This window comes from Aythya marila (genome assembly GCF_965140915.1).
Source record: "Aythya marila genome assembly, chromosome: 2".
NCBI lineage: Eukaryota > Metazoa > Chordata > Aves > Anseriformes > Anatidae > Aythya > Aythya marila.
Window position 1 is genome coordinate 59,211,278 of NC_139043.1, and position 23,696 is coordinate 59,234,973.

Here is a 23,696-nt window from a genome sequence, read left to right on the forward strand (position 1 = left end):
TTCATTAAGTTAGATCATAATGAGGGCCTTTTAAGTAATGTAGTTTAGCATACCCTTTACGTTATGATTTTTAAGAATTTCTTATTAGCTAAGGACTAATTGGTACTTACTAATTCACTTTTATCTGTAACACTGGAGAACAGAAAGAAATAAAAGTTAACAACTTGTCCCCACCTCAACCCTTGCTTGGCCCCCCTTCAATGTTTGATGGAACCCATGCCAAAAAAGAGATCTTGTTGCAAAAGTTGCATGGGTCCTTGGCATAAGTAAACCCAGGCATTTTTCTCATACATCTGATCCAAATTCCAGTCAAAACAGAAACACACAGTAATTTAATTGATTGGTTGTCAACTTTAAAAAGGTGACTATAATTACTGTTTATCGGTGTATTTTTATCACATTGGCCAGTATCATGCAGCCCTCTGTGTGGGGAGGTTACTTGATCCTGCAGGAACTGCTCTGTGTTTTTTTTTGTTTGTTTGTTTGTTTGTTTGTTTGTTTTGTTTTGTTTTGTTTTTGTTTGTTTGTTTTTGTTTTTGTTTTTCCAGCTAATAGCGTTTAGCATTTCACCAGGCCACATTAAACTCAATGTACAAGCAGTTAAGAAAAGTACTGTATCTGGCACTGTTTAATGTCACTGACATGAAATGTGAGCAGCTGTGCCAGCATTCCTGAACTCTGAAAGTACTTTACCTTTCCTCTGTCTTTTGGCAATTAAACACTTTTTAATACATTTTGGGGATATAAATACCTTTTACTGCTATAATGTTATGAAAGTTGAAGGATTAACTGTGTCTTGTCATTTAGATATTTGAAGAAATTGTGCCCATTTTAATCATAGAGATGCATAGCTCCCTTTTATCTCCTGGTTCACCAGGCTGAGGAGTTACAGTCCTCCGTGAATGGCAGAGCTGCATGTTGATTTAATGAAAATGCCTTCCCCAGTTATTGAGTACACATGCACTAAAAGAGTTATTCTGACTGCTACTTTAGCCTTAGTACATTGTCATTAGACATCTTCAGATTGAGCTTTAATCTTTCAAGAAGTGAGGCCAAAACTAATTAAGATCAACAGAATCTATTTCATTGAACTTAAAAGAAATTAATCTTTATATTTTGTATATAAGTCAGGAATGGGGATATTTTCCTTTCTTTACTTCTTTATGTGTATATATATAAAAGAAAATAAAAAAATATATTTTTTTTTCTGTTCACTTTTTCTGATTTTATAAATATGAGAAGAAAAGGAGCATTTGCCTGCATGCGCAATCAGGGGAGCCCTATCAATAGATAAGTCTTCATATGAATATGGCTACACTGGCCTTTGCACATAGGCTGGATAGCTGACAAGGCTTCTGCTAGTAACTTGTTCCTCCTGGCCACTAATCAAAAAAGACTTACTTTTGAACATCACCTGTAGGGTACCCACTGCAAGCAACCATGCAAGGACTTCTCATGCTCTCAGGCAACCATATGGGTACTCCCCAAGTGCATGGGAAGATCCTGGAGAAGAGATACCAAGAACAAGATCTGCTTAGGAGTGAGAAAAATCTGTCACTATCCATTTGCCTGTTGTTTGATTGAATTCTCTTTTGATGCACTAAAATATCCCTGAGGTAGATCCTCAGACTATATCACTACACATAACTGTCCTGACTTCACCATCTTTTCAGTCTCCTGGGTTATTTATACCTGGTGAAGAGCCATACTAGCTTTCATGGGAAAATAAATGAAGAAAATTAACTGAGGTAGCCTAAGTTTTTTGTTTGTTTGTTTGTTTGTTTTTGTTTTGTTTTGTTTTTAAGGTCAAGTAAAGGTGATATAAGGACAATGGGGTCCTCCAGTGCAGAGAATGGAGTAAAAGAGGTCACAGGTCAGAGTCAGAACTGATGCAAAAATGAAAATCTGCCCTTCAAATAGTTGTTAAAGGATCCTGGCATACAGTTGTAGGTGGGTTCAGTTTTGAACTAGACAACAGATTGACAAGTGTCCATTTTATTTTATTTTATTTTATTTTATTTTATTTTATTTTATTTTATTTTATTTTCAATACAGCAATGTGTAAATCAGGTCAAATTGAAGCCAATCCTACTCACGCCATGGCAGCAGCAGATTCTTTTCCAATTTAAGTAGAGAGAAAAAAAACATTCATTCCAAGGGAGCTGTGCATTCTCAATCCTAACTATATCCCTCCCTTGACATTGGAGGGATCTCAGCTTATGAGGTCCAAAATCCCAAGTGATGATTTATGTCCAGTTTTGCAGGACAAAAGAAAGCCACTTTGAAATGAAAGATTGTCAAAATGTATCTAACAATTGAACTCTAGGACACATAGTCCTGAAGATTCCTGGGAAAAGTACAATAAAAATTTGTAAATACTTTTTCTGTATTTATTCATTCATTTTTAAAGGAAAATTGTACTATAATAGTAATAATAATATTATTATCAAAATAATTATTTACGGTGTCCACCAATTATCTGAAATTAAAGGGCCAAACCTTGTGAGAGGACAAAATTTCACCATCAGATCTTGGAAGGTTACAGGACTCTTTGGGCTGCCAGATACCCATCATCTTCTAACTTGAAGAATAGTTAGCAACAGTCTCTGTTTTAGTGTATGACTTAATCAAACACAGAAAAGGTAAAAAGGTATCAGGATCACTCCTATTGCAGTAAGTACTGGAAGTTAGACAATATAATGTCTCTGATTATCCCCTTAGGCATTTGATTGTCAACATACCAGAGAGGAAAACACTAAGAAGAAAAGAAAAAAGAGAAACACTTTTTGCATGTGAACCCTGCAAGAAATACATTACAAAGCTAACAGACAAATATTCAGCTGACTTAAACCAGCATTGTTACGTTAAAGTCAAAGAAGCTCTGCCAATATACTGTAGCTAAGGATGTGGTGATTAGCTATTTCCATTGCTTGGAAAAACACAGGGGAAAAAAAAAAATTGGAAATCCTTAAAAAAACCCTGAGCAATATTTTAATATAGCTTATGTATGCAGCTCTTAGAAATGGGAAGAAAAGAATTTAAAAATTAAAACTATCAAATTTGTTTGTAAATGTTATATGAAAATACTAAATAGTTTTCATTAATAAACAAAGTTCATTTTAATACCAGATTATCCATTTATGTGAAGCTGAATTGAAAATTCTGCTTTTCTCATTAAAAAAGGGATGTTCCCCTTAGATTAAAGGGAAGGTAAACTATATCAAAACCTCTTCCAATCCAGTTTCAATTCTTCCCTTATGGTCTCGCTATTCTCAGTTCAGACTTATTTCTATATTTATTTAAGAAGTCACTCTTCCAGGATCTCATGATGTCTTTAACACACAGACAAAGTATGGAGTTTGGTGCCAAGAATGTAGTACAAGTCAAAAAAAATAAAAATAAAATAAAATAAATCTGAAAATCAAAACAAAACAAACCCCAAACACAAAAACACACAGAACACAAGCAAAGAAATGGACCAAAACACACTGGGCTTCAAAAATGAGCAACCACCACATAGGATTCCACTCCAATTTCATAACATAATAACCTCTTTTCTTCTACCAGAAGGTAATACAGAGTTGTGAAGTTCAGATATAGTGCAGAGGATGTTACTTGTTATATTGAAAACAAAGTGACAAGCTAGTTATAATGCCAGGACTTTCTGATACATTAGGAAAAATACAGACATGATTTGTTGAGCATCAATTTGAGTTAGTTTTATTTAGTTCTAGAAATAGAAAGGCTTTGCCTCTCTCCTGGGGTGCATACAACAAAGGTTAAGCCCTTCCCATACACAGTTTACATTAGCTGTAAATTATATGCTGGGGTAGAGGAGCATGGCATTTCTACTGTGAGTAAAGTACTGCCAAATTGGTTTGTTCAGGGGAAAGCGGTATTTTCCTTACTATTTTTCATGGATCAAATTCTTTCACCTTCTCACAATATGTGGAGCCTTACTCTTAAGTGCAACCCTTTTACAGGATATGATGTTACTAACTTCGAGGTAGGTTTGTCAACTCTAACCATGCTTTAATCATGGGGGTGGGACCAAGTCAAAAGCTTTGCAGATTTTATTTTTATTGTATTTTAACTATATTTTCTTCAGAGTGAAAGGCATTTTGGATGGGAATTAGAGTAAAAGATAGGGATCAGTACCTACCCACAGAACCAGATTAAAAACTTGGGCAAGTTCTGGTATTTGATATTCAGTATGTGGTTTTGTGTGGATCAATGTTTAATTAATAGCACCCAGGGCATTCTTGAATAAAATTACAAAAGACTATTCAATCATAGTTCATCTCTCAACCGGTCTTGGAATAGGCTCATTTCATAACTGAAGAACTTTGCCAATTCCAGCTTATTTCTACTAACATGCTGGGATTGGGACCATACAATGTAATATAAAGACCTACCAGTAATAGGTAATACCAAAGAACAGAAGTGAGTTTTGCAATGGTTACTCTACCCTTGATTTAAAAGAGACATGAACAAAGAGTTCATAACCAATGATTCTGTTCAAAATCATTCAGATCAACCACCAATTTGTACACGGCTGATTTTCTACTAAAGTAACTGTGCAAGCCAGCTTTCTACAAATGGAGAGTTTAGTACACATATTTCTAAGGTTCTGCTTCTTTTCACTAACATGATGTCTTCCTGGGGACAAACATTTAGGCAATTACTGTAATTATGATAAGAACTCCATTTCCCATACAATGTACTGAAAATGAGTAGCCACAGAGGACCATATAATTACATTTACCCCTACCCTCCAAGAAAATCTTTCAGTCAGACAGTATGAGATTGTTTATTTGATACATCAGTGTTAAAATCATACAAATACACATGGAAGAAAATTAGGAATTAAATTATGTCTTCTCTTTGAGTCCCATTAGGGGAGCTGAAGGGAGCAAAGAGAGGACAAAGCTATGTGAACTCAGTGTGAAGGAATGTATCTAATGTTCCTTATCTGACCTCATGCTGAGCCACAGCACCAGTGTGGAGCAGTTCTTCTATGGCATTATCCTCATACCCCAGCATGCCCTTCAGTATCTCCACTGTATGCTGTCCAACAAGTGGAGGTGGTTTGGGATGTGACACAGCAAATTCACTGTATCTGACACCTGGTCCTGTAAAAAAAAAAAAAAAAAAAAAAAAGAAGGAGGGAAATTATTTACTGTCTATATTAATATTGAAATGTCCATGTTAGTTTAAAGAAAAATATCGCATTTTCACAAGTCTTATCACAGTGTTTATTTATCACAGAAATGTTATATTCTAGAATTATATACTAAACAAATTCCTGCTGACAATAAAGTATTAATAAGCCAGTTTTACGTAGTACAGCCAAATGCAGAATTGCTGCATATTTGCCCAACTTTAAGAAAGTCTTCCCATTGCTTCCAGTTGTATGTATATCAGGTATTCTGAGTCATATTAAATCCCAGATCTACTACTCCCTGCTTGCTGAACAACACATGCCCAACCCACAAAATGGGATGTGCTGCAGAAATCCCCACGCTCTGTATACAACAGGAGGCAGCACAACCATAAGAAGCCAAAGAAGAGTCATATTAAGGCATTGTTACTACTGCCACAGCAGCATAAGATGATGGGCAACACCATTTCTTGTCAGCAACAGCTCAAACACGTCTTCAGTGTTCTCCATTATCCTGCAGTGTTGAAGGACTAACATCATTCACAGAAATGACATTCCCTGGCTTGTTTTATGTCTTCGATCAAAAATGTAGGTAGCATAAGAAACTCAACAATGGTTTATTTACTCTGGCAAGAATCATTTCAAAGGTGGAAACTGCTTAGGGAAGCTGGCAATGGCATGAAGAATTATGTCTACTGCAAATAGTCAGGTCTTACTTTTTAGCAATCCTCTGTAGTGAACCCAACAGAGATTTCAGTGTAGTTCATTGCAGACAAGTAGCTATATCATTACTATCAGTCTCAGAAGAGAGAACAGGCCACAGATTTACTCCAGAATCAAAACTGAGATATACATTCACTGTATGCATAAAAGACTAGCTATTTTATAGAGAAGCAGGGGATAATAATTTCCAGAATTGTCACTTGAAAACTTTCCTTTAATACGATATTCAACAACATCTGATGTTTTGGACAATCGACAAAATGATTCCTTTATTCTTAACTACAGCCTTTATTATGTCATCATAAAGATTTTACAGAAAAAGTTATATGTAGTTATGTCTTTCTGCATGCCACTACAGCTTTATTTAGAAATGCAAATAAATACATAAGAATAGTGTTTGACTTAGTTCCAAAGGAACTATAGACTATCACATGTTAAGGAAAACAAATCACAACAAGAAGTCATCCTATAAGAGCATGAGTAAGGAAGTTGACTACTTGAGTTACTACTTATATGAGCAGAGCTGATAAAAAAGGTCATATCAAAATATTCCATTTTTGCTGTAGTCTTCATTAAAAAGATCACCAGTGATAACATGTTTAACACAGTAAAGGTATTTACCTCAAAATGAGCAAGAATACACTCATGGATACTTAGAAAGATTTTTTTCCAAGCTGATTAGGTGTGTTCCTAATGAGTATGCTCCTGGCAGAGGCGAGGTACTGTTCCAGTGCTTAAAAAGGAAATGAGGGGGAATTGGGAAATTACAGACCAAATCATTTAACTTGAAGGAACGTTAAATATTGGAACTAATAATCACACTGTACTCAGGAGATGAGGAACAGCAAGCACGTATCTATTAAGAAAAAATAATGTTCACTCAATCTCATTTCTGTCTATCAGGAGAAGCACTGAAGGTGAGACACATCACGTCTAACTTTAGATGCAAATAGTCTAGAGGTAGATTTTTAGTTGCTTTGATATTTAGTTGACTCCCTTTTGAGTGATTACAGACAAGAAGACAAACTTACAATGCAGTTCATCTCAGACACTGGTAAATGCCTAAACCTGATCAGATGACTTGTGATCATTTATGTTTTCCATAAAACAAAGGACACAGAATTATCTTAGAAGCAGACCTTTACCATCCAAACATCCAAAATCACATGAAATGACTCCCTCACCCCCCGAGCCACCAGGATGTCAGATCAATATTTGAGTTTCAGAAAGACTTTCAGCTCTGCTGTCTTCCATAATTTCACTTAAGAAATATGGTCTAGGTAAATCCAAAGCCAGGTGGAGTCCTGAGTGGAAAATCATATTCAGAGAATAGATACCTAGGGTCTTCTAAAAGAGGAGGATATTTCAAGTGAGCTCCACAGGAATCTGTTCAGGATGAAGCATTCATCAGTACTTTTTTAGTGGGTCAGCTGATGAAACTCATATTGTACTCACTCAGGTTTCAGAGGAGTTCAAGCTAAAACCGACTGTGAAAAAGATTTTACAATGACTGGGCTAAACTGGAGAAAATAAACGGATAAAACAGGTGAAATTCAATAATGTCAAGGGGAAGGAGCTGCATTTATTAATATAAATACAGGAGAGAGGACAAACAGCAAGGTAGGAAGAGCTAGGGGTTACTCTAGATCACAAAATTAACGTGAGTCAACAACACCATGTTGCAAAAAAGGCAAGCGTCATACAGGGATGTACAAACAAGAGAGGAGCCTGCAGGACACATGAAAGAATCTTTTTGTTCTAGTTAGGGCTGGCAGGTCACAGCTGGAGTAGTGGCTGGTGGGGGCTCCCCACCGCACAACCTTGTGGAGTACCTGAAGAGATTCTACAGGACAGCAACCAAAGCGATCAGAGAAAACATGAAAGGCTGAACAAAGTGGTCATGGTGGTCGTGGGCCAGGAAAATAACACTGTCTTCAAAACTGTTTTCAAAAGAAGAAAAGAAAAAAAAAGGGGGGGGAGGGGAATATGTGACCCTTCTGCAAGAAGAAAGCAAATCCTTTCTCATGCCCATGATTGATGACAAATTAATCGACTCAAGTTAAAAAAAAAAAAAAAAAAAAAAAAAAAAAAGAAAGTAGGCGACTTGAAAATAAACTTAAATCATAGTACAGGTACAGCTAAAACAGGTCATGTGAGGAGGCTGCAGACTTTCTACCAATTAGGACCTTAGGAGCAAGAGTTGTTTTGGTATAGCTGAACCTATGTCTGATCCTTGGGGCTTGCTGATGGATGATCTCACGTAATACCTTCCCCCCACTAATATTCATGAAAACTAAGAAAGGGCTCACATCAGGGGTAATTTTTCTGTTAAATATTCTACTCAGTTTGAATATACTAAGTTAAATTTTGAGACAAACTCTCATGTGAGAGATCAGTAAATTTTAAAGGAACAGGTGACATCACTAGACAATATTTGTATTATCTCCTCTTCCTAGCACTGCCTGAGGGCTGTACTGGCCCTAGTGCAAGCCACAGGAATGATGTATCCGTGCCAACTGGAATGCTTATGAAGACAATTTCAGAGTAAAAATGCCCCTTAGAGATTTATTGGTCTAGAATTTCGAAGTAGCCATAAAACCATTAAGCAATTTCTATTAAAAATATAATAAATAGATATAAAGATTCTTATTTCAGGTGTCTGCATCTGAGACCATGTATATGTTCTCTTTATACAGAGAAATCATCAGACTTTAACAGAAACTAATCTAGTAGATATACATGGGTTTCATTTGCTTGTGCAATTTCTTCCTAGTGTAAAAATTGCCTATCTCAAACCTCAGGAGTTGAAATGATATAAAAAGACATTGAATAAAACCTCTAATGAAAAGAAAACAAAATTGACATTAAGTGTACAATAGGCATACAATGCTTCACACTTCCCAAATAAATTAATCTTACAAACTAGAGCATGCTAGAAATTTGCACAACAATTATAAAACCAGTGTCCTTCTTGAGCCTTTATTGTGTGATGCATCATTCATCATGCTACTTTTCACTTTGATAGAGTTATAAAGTTATCTACATTCATTCAAAGGAGCTACTTGCTAATGATCCATCATTAACGATTCTCTGTTCTTTCCTTGTATAACTTCTACTTGGCTTCTGTGTCAATTAGGAGGGTGCAAAGCTTGCCAGTCAGGCTTCAGCAATCCCACGCTCCTACTGAACAACGCTCGCTCCCGGAGAGCAACCAGCAGAATGCTATCCAAATGCTAATTAAACACAACTGCCTTATGAGGAAACCATCTCTTGAGGCAGAGAGAGGTGAACTGCTTTAATTAAGGTCAGCAGCATTTGCATGTGGGTGAGTTACAGGGAACTTTGCAGATGAAAACAGGCCTTTGCTGGGATAGAAGCAGTTACCAGTTGGAAGAGGTCACCTGCACATCCTGACTGTAAGCAGGACACTATATTCAATTCAGCCCTGAAGGACAGATATAGTCACCTGAAGAAAGCCACAAAGGAATGAGTAGCTGAGATTTGACTTTGTCCTGTTAAATTAAAAGGAGCTTTCTTTTTTTTTTTTAATTTAATTTTATTTTTTTTTTTATTTTAACTGTTGCCAGTAAAGCAAAAAGTTATTTCTTTTACCACATTTAAATTCTAGGGTGATTGTTTATTATAATCATTTTGACTTTGGCACATTGCTAAAATACATGCTGTGCGTAACATACAATGTTCAAGGATTAATAGTGCAACGAGTCAAAATTTGTATCAGTTGCAACTACAATGACAACTCCACCAGGTTACCTTGAATACTTCCCCGGTATTTGAACTCAACACAATCACAATAAATTCCATTTTTTTTGTGCCTATCTGCTACAGCATTGTTAGACATCAAGCAGAGCTATTAAGTAGAGACACATTAAACACACTAAAGCAAAAGATAAAGGTAGATAAAACCACTGAAACAGATCCAGAGGAAGGGCCCAACAATAACAAAATGCCTTTGAACATACACCCTAACCAGGTGAAATACATGGCATGCTTTGGAATGTGTCACTGGATGTTTCTGAGATTCAGGGCTGCAGAAGCAAAGTTAGTTTTGTTCTACTATTCAGTAGTAGAAATTGAAGTTGAATTAGAATATTAAAGGAGCAAAGCACAGTACATAAAAGTGGATAAAGCTAATAAATTTTGCTTTGTCCTGCCAAATAGCAATCCTGCAGCACTGTGCTTGAGTCACCAGATAACACTTCCTCTGTGGCACAGGTTAAATCATATTGAAGTAATCTAATTCTCAAATTATGTAGAGGGAATTAGGCCCAGGGACAGCTAGGCTCAGGAAAAAGACATGAATATTTGTTACAATTCAAGTGGGACAAGGAAAAAGAAAGTGGAAGTTTGAACTAATGTATGTGTATATGCCTTTCTTCCAACATATCACCTACATTTAAAAGAAAAAGCAATGAGAAACCTATCACCCCTTGTTAGCTAGCTCTACCCCAGCTCACAGTGTAGTCTATATACATGAATGAATCACACAAAAAAAAACAAAAAAACAAAAAAACAAAACAAAAAAAAAAAAAAAAACAAGAACTTGTACCTCTTCCAAATAATATGGTGTTGCTACATAACAGTTTTGCAATTCCAATGAAATATCATTAACAGTCAACAGAGATGGCCCAGAACCAAATCATTTGCACCCAGATCCCATATATACTACAGTTCAAGTGTTTGGGGCATTCAATCAGCTAGTTATGAAACCAGCCAAAGAGGAGAATCAGCAGGAAACAAGAAGTAACTTTTAAGGCACTGAAAAGGAAAACAATACGTAATATGTCTGAGAAATGGCCTTAATGGCTCACATGAAGGACACTTAAGAGTTAGAAGTGATGTGTTCAGGGATATGTTACCAGGAGTAGACCTGGGAGACTTCATTTTGAATGTAAGGTCTCTTCCCTTTTGTCCCAGCCATGACTTCTGTTAATTCATCATTCACTGCTGAGAAGTGGATGAGGTGGCTGGGCATACAGTAAAGCCCAGCCTAGCTACACTGCCTTTACACTGAGCTTCTTCCCCTTGATAAAACACAAAGTAAAAGTACACACAGGCAAAAAAAACCTCATTAAAAATTGATGTTAGTACAAGTAGTCCACACAGACTTCAGGAAATCTCCAGAACAAATTATTTGCTCCAGCTTAACTGGGGAATTACAATGAGTTTTCTTTCTTGCTATAGACATGACAGTTCGGGAGCTTGGAGGGCTTTTTATGAATCTTTTTAATCACTGGAAAAATCCTTTCCTTTTGCATTACATTAGAGCTGGTGATTTACCTTTTAAGAACAACTCATAATAGATTCAGAAAAAATAGAGAATAATATTCAAGAACTCACTCCTTCTTTCACTGCAGGTTCCATTTCCTCCCCCACTTAAAGCATAGCCACAGAGAGTGTTCATTTGGCACCCGGCACAGCTGAGAGGGTGGAAGACTTTGGCAGGATGAGTAGGAATGAGTAACTGAGAGAAGAGGGGATGGACAAACCTTTTCAGATGGCAATAAAAAAGGTAAATCTTCTGTTAGGTGCTATACAAACACAGATGTAAATATGTTAGTAAATAGTAAAATCAGTAGTGCAGTGAAAGTAATATCAATACTAAACATATCTATAAGCCATATCTATAAGCTATCTGTTTACCTTTTCTCATCTGGCAAATGTTGACTGCCATGGGAGAGCTATAAGAATTATCACAATCAATGACACAAGAGTCAAGAATGTAAAAGCTGAATCACTGTGAGAGGAAGGAATTGACAGGCAGAGCAGGAAAAAAAAAAATAAATTATTTTTAATAATCATAGATGGGTGTCTAAGAATCAATCACTTTTAAACCCGGACTTAGACGTTCAGGACATCCATTACACAACTCTTAAAATCCTTTGTCAAGTACTTACAAAAGTACTTTTTTTACCCAAAGTTGCACATACAGAAATGCATTTTATGTATTTCCTATCAACCAACATCCTGGATATAATCAGTGTAAAAATAACATTCAGCATTTATATACACTTTACATTTTCAAAGTGTCACCATACTAACCATATCTAATTTATCTTGCATGACTGCTGGGGTAAAAGCAATCATTTATCAGTCACTCTGCTTGCATATTTGATAGTAATCCTGACTAACTGCATCATTCAACACAATTTTGAGAGAGAACTCTTGGCACATAAGAGCTTTAAGAACCTCACAGAAAGGTAGTGTCTACTGCTTCCCATATGTATCACCTCACAACATTGAAAATTTGGCCTTTTTGTGCAGCCTCACACAGTTCCATTCCTTTATGAAACCCCCAAAGACCTAAAGAGAAGGCTGAAAGAAAGGCAGGAAGGAAGATGACAAGTAAGAATACTCAGAGGTAGCAATTTTAAAGAACTGTAAATTCCCTAGGTAATAAACTGTAGCTTCATTTCCTAAGGAAACGTGTTCACATGTCTGTGTTGTCTTTCTAATCATCTGTTTGTCTGCCTTGCCTTACCCATTGGTCCACCCCTAACTTTTGAGCCTGTCAATCTAGACAACAGTGTCAAAATCCTAAGGAAAATTAAGTTCTTACTTAAGAACTTAAGTTCTTACTTAAGGTTTTGCAAAAATTGGTGACTGCTGAAGACAGACACCCAAACTACTGACTTGATGACATTGTATAAATAAATAAAAGGAAGAACTCAGGCATTATATACCCTGTTTGGTTGCAAAGGGCTTACTAATAAGTACAGACACAACTGTGTAACAGTCAGCTAGCATATACTGTGGAGACACAGCATAAAGGACATGAAAAAAGGTCAGGTCATCATAAGTATACATATGGTTTATAAAGGAGAGAAGTCTGAAGGAAAAGAATATTCAATTCCACTGTACATGGAACAACTTCTTCTAGACATCTTTCCTACAGCACTGTGGGAGGTGCATTCAGGCCGTACAAGCCCAAGGTAAGTACACTAGAGACTTCTGGTTTAACATAAATTGGTCTTGCTGGAAAGAGCTAAATAAGTAGAGGGCAAAAATTGGGAGAAGCCTTACAAAACTTTAATAGGAAGAACCTATAAAGGGAAGCCTAAACTAATGAAAATCCAAAATAAAAATGTAATTTTTCTCCAGTTGTAATCTAGTCAATACAAAACTTGATATATAATCCCACCACAGGATGCAGGTTAACCACAGGATGTGTACCTAATGCAGAAATTGTGGGGTAAGGCTGAATAGCTCCTGCTATTCAGGAGGTCAGACTATATGACCATAACAGTTATTCCTGGGCATAAAATACATGGAATTCTGAAATGCTCATAAGCACAACTGTTTCCACAGAACAAAACTGGGTTTAAGATGAACCTGAGCTTCCTCTGATACTTGAGTGGTCAAGCAATATATTGTTTCACTAAGACATTCATGCCTTAATCAATTTCTCTTAAAGAGAGCAATCAGTGAGAAGTGTGTTACAAACATGGAACAAAAAAAAATCAAAATGCCACCTGAAATGAGTCTCTTGAAAGGACAGAGGACTGCTTAGTTGCAACACGCTCACATGATCCTGGAAGCTGAATCATGTCCCCAGCTGTGCAGGCAGGCAAAAAGCTCCTCAGGGACCTCCTACTGAGCCTGGTGAAAACTATTTCCAAGTCCCATGCCTTGTGGTTAGTGTGACCCTGCATGTTGGAATAAGACACGTCAGCCAACCCAGAAAGTGTCTGCATCTCTTCAGTACACCAATCTGTCCTTTCCTGTGTGCTGTCTATAGGTTAGATTCTTTGGCTCTTCAGAGACCCCAAAGGTAATCCTCCTGGCCAGCTGTGCATCATCAGAGTAGGAGGAGATTAACTTTTCCTTGCAGATGAGCTCTTCCTTGCTCTTTAGGCAGCCAGCTGAATCCTGCATACCTGAAGCTGATTCTAGTCTCTTAATTCTGGGATGCAAAACAATCCACACTGAAGAACATACACACTGTGAACCCCAGGCTGGATATAATTTTCTCTCTTATCCCTTACTTGCTAAAGCTGCCCTTTTTTGAGGTAGAAGTCTTTAAGTTTTTCCCCCCAAAATGGTAAAAATAACATAAAATTGAAAACCTTCTCTTAACATAAATTTGAAAGAATTTTCAAAACATTCTCCTAAGAAACGTTTGCCAATGCACTTATCATGCTCAAACATACTGGAAATGCTCACATCACAAGTCTGATCTTTCAGCTCCTAGGCATCATTTTTCTATGTCCTGTCCTCAAAGTCTTTGCCTAGTTGTTTCTGCACCATTTTGAAAGCATGGATGTCAGAATGGGGTGCAGTTCATTGCACAGAAAAAAAAAAAAAAAAAAAAAAAAAAAAAAAAAAAAGATTTTTCTGTATCTCTCTAAAGCTCTTTTAAGTACAGCTTGAAATGAGAGCTGATGTGAAGATGATTATTTGTGATGATACTGATCATCTTTCCTTAAGTCTCTTTTTAAAATATGAGGTCTATCTGGCATTCTGGTCTGACGGTATTAAAACCCACCGTAACAGCTGCTTTGGCAGAGACAGTTGGTAGCCTGGAAAAGAGTGAACTGGGTGGTAAATGGCTTGTGACAGAAGCAGTGTATCACAGAGCTTTGCTTCAGTTCCCTTGCCTCAACACAATCCATCTGTATATTAGTACATGATTTATTCATTAATTTAGGATGATTAATGTCTTAAAGCATCTATCTTAGGCTGTTAAGAAAAATAAATTGAGAAACAAAAACCTTCCACAGTCTACCTGTAGCAGAACTATTTGCAATCACTTCTACACACTTTTACATTGACTAATTTTTCCTTAACAATCAATTCTTTTGGTCAAAGGATTGTCTGAAAAGGGGTGTGTTGTTATAAAAAAAAAAAAAAAAAAAAAAAATCAAAGATCAGACATTCAGTTAGATGTCAAATCATGTGTCTGTCATATGTTGCATGCTTATCGCAATGCAGCATTGTATTCTTCATTGTATTCTTTTGTATTCTACACATCTTCGGACTGTTTCTCTGTGGCTACAATACACAGGCATATAAACCTTCACATTTGGAAAATTCAACAGTCTGATGATATTTTCTTGCCTTGTTAGTGACCCACACCAAGTAAGTATCTGCTGAGTGAGTATTAAAATAATGGAAAAAGTCATCAGCTACAGCACAGCCAAGGAAATTCTGGTGGTTGAAATTCTTCAGAGCAAATGACAGCTAGGTAACTCTATGTTTGAGCACCGTGGAAATATTTGGAACTTGATTCTTGAGCAAGGCATCTGTGATTAAGTAGGGCTGAGTACTTTGCATAGCCTGATCACTCTTCCAAAAGCTCTCCCACTCCACCCTCCCTCCACCCTCCATTTACTTCTGTTGTCCCCTGTGCTGCAGAATGAGGCCAGTTCCACTGCATAGGGACTTTCCCTGGCAAAGGAAGATGGGAAGGGATTTGATACTTTGTTTTGGATTACTTGAAGAACTGCAAATTACATTTTTAGCTCTTTTTGGGTAAGGTGCCCAGACTCCTTGAGACATAGGCTACTAAAAATGCTGGCAGAGTTTTGAAAAGCACTGTGCAATCTGGGACAACTCTCTTTCTGAGTGTCATACTTGAGACATCTTTACAGGGGCCCAGTTTCCAGAAAAAGCTGAGGACATCTGAAAATCTTTCTCTTTTAGGATGTCTCAATTTGACTGTGCAAAGACATCTGGTATTCAAAATAGACAAGAAGAGCAAATATCCTTTCATTTAGCAGGGGAAAGTAAAACTCTAGATATATAACTATTTCTAGCCCTTCTATTTTCATATTTCCTATTGAAAATTAATTATCAGGTTAATTATAAGTTTTTCAAAGGGAAATTGGACTTTGGGAGTCAGCTAGAGAGGAAGCATACTGAAGATTAGGCTTTTTTTTTTTTTTTTTTTCCACAGATTTGTAAGTGACAATTTGATCAGTACTGTCTCTGTGTGAAGAACTGGGAACAGCTTTTTGGCTTTCCATTGTCTGCTGCCAATCCCTGACATGTGATATTCAGCTCATCGACTTGCAAATATCAAAGCAGTATGGGGCACGAGAAACAGCCATTTCAAACCAAGCAGCCTTCAGTCTGGTTTTTGGTTGTGTGGGCATGCCGATGTGAGCATGTGTATGTTAGTTAAGTATAGGCTGGTTCTGTATCTAAGTTCTTGTGGTTTCTAACATTTGCCAGCCTTTACTCTGTCAGAAGGGTTTTCAGTGTTGTGTTCTACCCTACAACAGTCAAAAGAGTCAGAAATCATCTCTCCTCACCCACAAAGACTAGAGTAGGATTAAGAAACAGAAATTTAAGTCGGACACACCCATGAAGAGGAATGAGGCACAAGGTTAGGAAGACATCCAAAGCTCACTTGCCTATCCCCTTACTAAACTAAACTTAAAAGACTCTTTTTTGCTCAAGAAGACAACTAAAAAGCTGGGAAACAAAAATTAAAATCAGATTGAAACCAGCCATGCCTAAGCAATAACCCATTTTAAATGTGCACAGATCAGTTTCATTAAAATATTTCCCCATTCTCTCTTTTTCCACCTCCTAATATTTTTGCTGTTTTCTTCAGCTCCCCTTTAAACTCCAAAGCAAAATGCTTTTACTGACATGCTTTGTAATTTTGGAGTCCTAATCTTAAGCAGCAGGTGCTTAGTTTTAATGGAATTTTTCCATCTCCGAATGTCTGGGAGCATCAGTAGCACCTCCCTCCTACACAGCCCCTCACCTTTGATCCTTTGCCATTTGCACTTGTGGGTTTTCATTTACTGTATTTCTTCTTCTTTCTACAATCTGCTTTTTCACTGCAAAGCTTTCAATCTCTCCTCTCCTTTCTTTTACCTCATATGATTGGAAAGTGCTGTCTCCTAAAAATCCTTATAAAATATGAAGGGCCTGGCTGTCCCTTTCTTCATTTTCAGCAACACTGTGTCTATTTTACACTGTACTGGCAATTTAAAATGACCTTAGAATGGTTGTAAATATTTGCATTACAAGAACAATTATATTTTAATTGACAGAGGTCCCAGGGCTTATCCACACAAAAACTGGAACCAAAATAACAGTTGGTTTTACTTCACACAATTACTTATTTTGGAGCAAGTCTGTGTGTGGGCACTTTTGTTCCATACTAACAGTTTTTGTTTCCATTTAATTTTAGCTTTTCGGGTAATCTGATTCTACTTAATTTTCTCTTATAATTTCCCATTTTGAGTAAACATAAATGATTTTGTACAGATTTAATCTCAAGGAAAATCCAAGGAAAAAGCATCTATACTCAGTTTACACTAATATATCTAAAAGTTTGGATTAAAAGTAGCTGTGTAAATTCCTGTTTGCATGCAGAAAAAATGGGATTCACATCCTAATGTTAGAATTAGAGATGCTGTAATGAGTGAGTACCTGCCTTCATGCTGGTAGATTTCTCCTGAACACCATATGACTTAACAAAGTTTAATGGTCTGGTGTTTCTTATCTCCAGAAATCTTATATCCCTAGTTTGTGTTTCAGTTAGTCTTCAAAGCATATTTGTATTTGGCTGTTACAGAATAGCTTCTTACACTCATTTGCCTTTCTTTTGCTTATTGTATGCACATCAGAATAGAATTCTTGCTCAAAAAACAATGACTTGTTGCAGAAGTGACCATATCTTTATTCCCTAATAACTCAACAGAAATTTGACTGAAAATTCTGCCTTTTAAAATATGAACCTGCATTATGCTGCAGTAAATCACAAAGGCTTACACAGTTTTAATAACTAAATTTTAATTGAATTTTCCATTCTTAACAGGATGACCCAATTCCAGAAAGTCATATCAGCCACTTCCTTAATCCACAAAGCTCAGAGGCTATCTTCTGCACTTATAGCATGCAAAAATGTTTAAGACTAACACAAATACCTTTCATAGATTATTCTGATTCTCAGGCTGATTTCTAAGCCAGCTGTTCTCTGCCTGATTCAATGTGCAGATTTCATTTTAAAACACAGAATATTCCCTGGTTACCTGCCATATAACTAGATCTTACAGGTGTAGGGCATGTTTGTAATGCTTGTTCATCCAGTTGCAGAAAAAAAAAAAATCATAAAATAAAATACTTTGTCTAGCTTTCCTGTATTCTAATGCTTTCCCCCCAACTTTCAGATACTTTATCAACTGAAGAATGCCAGGAATTACTTCATCCTTTATATATGTACCTGTTACAGATTATATTCATTAATTTCAAAGCCAGCTGCTGTTTTTGCTTGAAGAAATCCTTGATGGTGCACTTTTTATGACATAAATCTTTTAACAAGTGCTGCTTGCTATGATATAGAAACATTTAAACTTACCCTAAATATAGACCTACTACTTTTCTGTTCTTTTTCACATAAGTAGGATAACTAGCATAATGCTCCTCCTTGGACTAACTCTCTCTATAACAAGTTCGACACACAACACCATATACAAAAGAAAACCATGTACATATTAAAAAAAAAAAAAAAAAAAAAAAAAAAAAAAAAACTGTCAGAAGAAACAAATAAACATCTAGTAGATTATTTAGAATTTGTAAGATCAACCATAGAACAGACTGCAGGAGCTGAGAATCTAAACAGAGGCATTTGGCTCCTTGCTCTGTCACCAAACAACCCTGTGATCACAGGCAAATCAGGTTCCTTTGCCATACCCTTCTATTTCCCCTACAGTTTTGTTAGTCTTGCCTATTTAGATTATAAAATGTGAGGGACTGGAGTTGCCTCTTACTATTTGTTTGTCTAGTGTCTGACACAATGGGCCCCATATTGTATTGGAATGAAATACAAATAATAATTTTCTGATATCCTGACTCCCAAAGCTGCTTCAGCAAAGTATGAACCACTGTCCCAAGTTATATCTGATAAATTGTGCATTACTGTGTTGTGGGAGAGATTTCTTTCTAATCTTAAATCCATCTGTCTTGCTGTGCTCCAAGTGATAGTTTCTGGGCAGAGAGCATACTAATTGCAGGATTAAACTCTTAGCTAACTCTTGGGTGGAAACTGTTTCCCATAATGTGGTATAAAACACATGTTGGTTTCTGTCTGCAGATCCTTGAACATCATAGCCCTGATTCTGACTGGGAAATTTAGGTTCTCTATTGAAGCATGTCTCTGCAGTATAATTTAATTAAAATTAAATAATAACTAGCTATCAAAACATATTATTGAGATTTTGGTGGCTCCAGAACTGCTTAGCCTGGTTTAGTTGCTCTTTGAAAGGCAGACACTATTGTGCTGAATGCAATGAATTGAGCACCTCCTCCAAACAAGTAGGACACAAACTTAGAGATGAAAAATGAACTGTAATTTTGGTTTAATGTCTTAGGATCATTTTAATTTTACAAACACACAGAAATTTGAAACGTTTTAAGCACATCTGAAGTACATCTTTGTGTATGACATTTCATTGTAATACATATCATTTATGTGGACATGCACACTGAGGTGAATGACTGACGTCACTGTGACACAGACTCTACTAGCAAGCTGCAAGAAACAGCTGGCCTCCAAAATCTTTTCTTCCCATGGGTACACAAGGGGGAACATACCAGATTGCCATTCACAAACATTTAAATCTTTCAGAAATTATTCTGCTTGCATCTTATCTTCTTAGGGTTCTCCAGTTAAAAGCCATCTTGCTAGCAAAATACTAAACTTTCCATAATATTAAAACATACTGAAAATGTTGAAAACAACCTCACATTTCAAGAAGAGACACATTATTAGGCAAAGCTACTTGTTGTTTTAATCCAATTCTTAAGGTTGTGTTAATGGTTAATTAATCAAGAGACATTACTGGCACTAGCACCCAACCAAGAGCCCTGTACTACATTTTGAAATATTTGAACCAAATCCCCATGCCAGAAAGTATTAGTAAACCTAAGAGCAAAGTTAGGTGGGTGAAGGGATTGAATGGAGCAGGGTGAGATATGCAGAGGGCTGGAGCAACAGGCAATTTTTAAGTTCTGGAGTTTCAAAAAACAGATACGTGTTTGTGAAAACACAGATCTTCTAGAACATAGGATAAAGCTCAGCTGGGATAAGCACTTTCCATCATTAACTTTTGTTCCTACCACTTCCTGATTCTTATCTGCCCTCTTGTTACAGTGGCCTAACCAATCTATTAGCACAGCAAGGCTTAAGCTATATCCATATTTCTCCTATTGGCACTACTCATTTTTCTCCTTTGCCAATAAACCACATCTTGGCAAACATTCACCCTTCCATACAGATTATCAAAGTCAATATAAAGACAGAAAAACACTCATAAAAGTTAAGTACACTAGACCTCCCTCTGGCAAAGGTCAAATGTAGATGTTTTTGGAGGACGGCAAGAATAAGATGAGAGAATCCAATATTTTCTCCTTATACTTTCCTAGCCTCTAACAATTCACCATCTAGCTCCACTATCCCACCCTCCTCTAATGCATACTCCTCTGCTCTTCCCAGTTCTCTCCCTAGTCTCCCATTAACCAACGCCTACTCTAACATCCTGAGGATAATCACCACAAGCAACTTAATACACCATGAGATAATATATCCCATGTAACTCAATTACTCATCAACCTTCAGTGCTCTTTCTTGTTCCCAAAGCCCACAACTCACCACGGCACTTGCCATTGAACCCTAAGCCTTATTTTCCCTCTCTCCTTCTCCCTTTCCTTCTCCAAAACTTTCTACTGACCTTAAGTATTGAATACTGTGAATGCTTCATATTCTTCACTGTTCACATCCTTCCTTCATTAATCCCTCATCTATCCCTCATCTTTCCTTCATTACTCCCTCATCTATTTGTCACAGAAGCTGACTGGTTACACATTGTACATTGAAAGTAATATTTGAGAAACAGAGAAAGATGAAGCAGCACTTCTGACTAAATAGACTCTATTTGCTGAATTCTTCCTCTGGATTTGTTAGATCTCTGCAGCTGGGATTTGTCCTTAATGACAAGCCAAGTAACCCCACTTCGCAGCATGCACTACAACCAACATATTTTAAGCAGGTGTGGGAAAATTCAGCAAAGCACTAATGACTCCTAAAAGTGCTAGCAGAACCTGAATTCATACTGAAAGATGTGATGCCAATTCAACACACAAAGTGATTTTTTGTGATTTCTGTGTCTGGCTTATCCAGTCTTCCTAGAGGCTGACCCAAAAAAAAAAAAAAAAAAAAAAAAAAAAAAAAAAAAAGGTAGAAAAGTAGAAACTGATTAAGAAACAAATAGTAGAAACAAATAAAGAAATCAAAAAGGGTAGGAAAATGGGTCTGCTTTAATACAGAGAATCTCTGTATTAATATCTCTAATATCTTTTTTTTTTAAAATTTGCATTATCTAGAACTCTGTGGAAATATGCTGTTTAGGTAGATGCAACATCAATCTTAGGGTACCACAGCCTTCTGTATTAGATATGAGAAACAAGATTTCTCATTAAAGAAATCCAACTTCTGTTTTTCTGGGTGACTCAGGGGAAAGACATAACCTTGGCATCTTTACTCATTCTCCTAGGTGAACCAAGAGAAGAAGACTCTATACATAAAATGTCTAGATACTCAGTTTGTTAAATATAGCAGTATGACAAGTTAATCCAGGTCAGTATATGCTTCCCCCCATCTCTTTTTCCAACCAGCTTTGACTCATAATGTGACTAGAGAGAAATAGGAAGATAGTTTTCACAAATGACTGAGTAGGAGCTCAGCCTGACTTTGCTTTTGGATCTCAGATGACTGTTGTAGTCCTAATTTGAAGAAAGTACACTCTCTGAAATTCAGTCTTTAATGCAACTTCAGCTGTGTAATCAAATTAAAAGTAGCCCTAACCATTTATCATCTTTGAAAAGTTCATCTTAATTAGTATTTTTGTGCTGTAGCTGTCCTCTTTTGTAAAGCCTTCTGAATCCTTTTAAAGATGTTCTAGAATGTCGGCCTTAATTCTATTAAAATAATTATGTCCTGCTTGGTTCATAGACAAAACATAGACAAATAAAACACGTCTGCTTCATATGGTGTGATTTCTGCAACATGTGGAAACTGCTGTTGAAATCACTGGTAAATGGCAGCATGCAAATAATCTTTACATCTGTGTACAAGCAAACCCACAAGTTTCACAGAAGCTGCTCATATTGGATGTTCTTAGAGTAAGAAAGACTGAAAAGAAAATCATGTTTTTTTCCAATTAGTTTTAATCAAAGCATTGGTTGATCTCCTTATTTCCATTCATACTAAGGTATATTTTACAACTTGAAAAGATTTTAATAGGATTCAGATCCTGTTTTTACATTAAGCTCTGACTCTCCCTATCCATCACATTTAATTTACAGGCCATAAATATTGCCACTTTCAAACAAAAGACTTAGGACCAGATTCAACAAACATTTAGTTCTTGTAAGCACAGTGTAAAATCAATGTAAGTTAGGAAAATAGAAAGTATTTAGGAATATAGATATTTATAATAATGTTGATTTTGGAGAGGGCATAAACTGACAGCATGGGCAAAACAAGCCACTGGTCACTTTAAATCCTTTGGTTTGATATTTCTAAATAAAATTCAGAATAAAAATACTCAAGTACTGTGCTATATTCCAAGCTAGCATCAGGTTAACTATGTCATCTCAGTGAGAAACTGTGGTTATAGAAAAGCTCTTAAGAAATTAGTAAAAAGAAGGGGTAAATAATAGAATGACTGTGAATGTGAGAAAATAAAGGAAGAAAACACTATTAATCTTTTAATAGAACTGCTTATGTTCATCCACATCTACATTCTGATCCAATTACATCAGAATGATAATAGTACTATGATCATGTGGAAAAATTCTTTGACTGCACTATAGCACTATAGCATAGGAATGGGAATACACTGAAATCAACCTTTTTCCAAGATTTGGAAATTATAAATTAATGATAGAAATGGAGGGTATCTGAGGTTTATTAGAAGACTGAACTGTAAGGTGTGATATTTCCCTTAAGTGTAAATCAAATACTCTCTGTAATATGGTTACACATGCTTTAGAATTGTTTAAAAAGGCCGAAATGGAGGGGGAGAGGGGAACAACAACAACAACAACAAACACACACACACACAAAAAAACAACTACAGGATTGTAACATATTATGCATAAAATAATAATAATAATAATAATAAAAAAATAAAAATAAAATTGTAAAAAACAGTATCTCTAATGTGATGAATACTGTTATCAGCTCTTAGACTTACACTTCCAGGATAATTGTATTTCACACTCATTGGTGGTATAAATTTCAATCACGGCTTGAAGAAGAAATAAGTTTCATACGAGAAAATCAAGATTTCTATTTTAACTGCTTACATTTCAATAAGCATCCCATTTATATATAGATGCACTGGTATTATATAAATGCATATGGACTTGCATTCATACAGTGAGATGTCTACATGACATATGTATTTATATAGCACGCTTATAATTACTTCCATTAATACAGCAGAGGTTTTCAGATTATTATTGCCCTCATGGAGAATATAATTAACAAAAACAGGTACATGCTTTTTGATTTCTTCCTTCCAACAAAAGCCTAATCCTTATGAAATGGTATCCTTCATATTCACAATACAAATCTAAAGGAGAATAACCATTGGACACAGAAACATAAAATTCTAGCACCTTCACTAACTTGCTATACAGCTTCATGTCAAGTAGTTACTATGTGTGGATATGAACCAGCAAACTATTTCAGCATGTGTCTAAATGAGTCAGTCTCCCAGCTGTAATACACTGATAACAGTATTTGCTGACTTAACTCAGGTTATTTTGAAGA

At 36.3% G+C, this 23,696-nt stretch overlaps 1 protein-coding gene across 5 annotated transcripts in view; it reads right to left on the bottom strand.

Annotated features, from left to right (window-relative positions):
- Nucleotides 1-1,992: 1,992 nt before the first annotated feature.
- The window catches only part of SUGCT (succinyl-CoA:glutarate-CoA transferase), a 318,199-nt gene continuing 296,495 nt past the window's right edge, over nt 1,993-23,696 (bottom strand). For all 5 annotated transcript variants that reach the window (XM_082753552.1, XM_082753553.1, XM_082753549.1 and 2 more), the window contains one exon: nt 1,993-5,132. In XM_082753552.1, the coding sequence (XP_082609678.1) occupies nt 4,969-5,132 (164 nt within the window). In that variant the 3' untranslated portion in view covers nt 1,993-4,968. The remainder of the gene's footprint in view (nt 5,133-23,696) is intronic.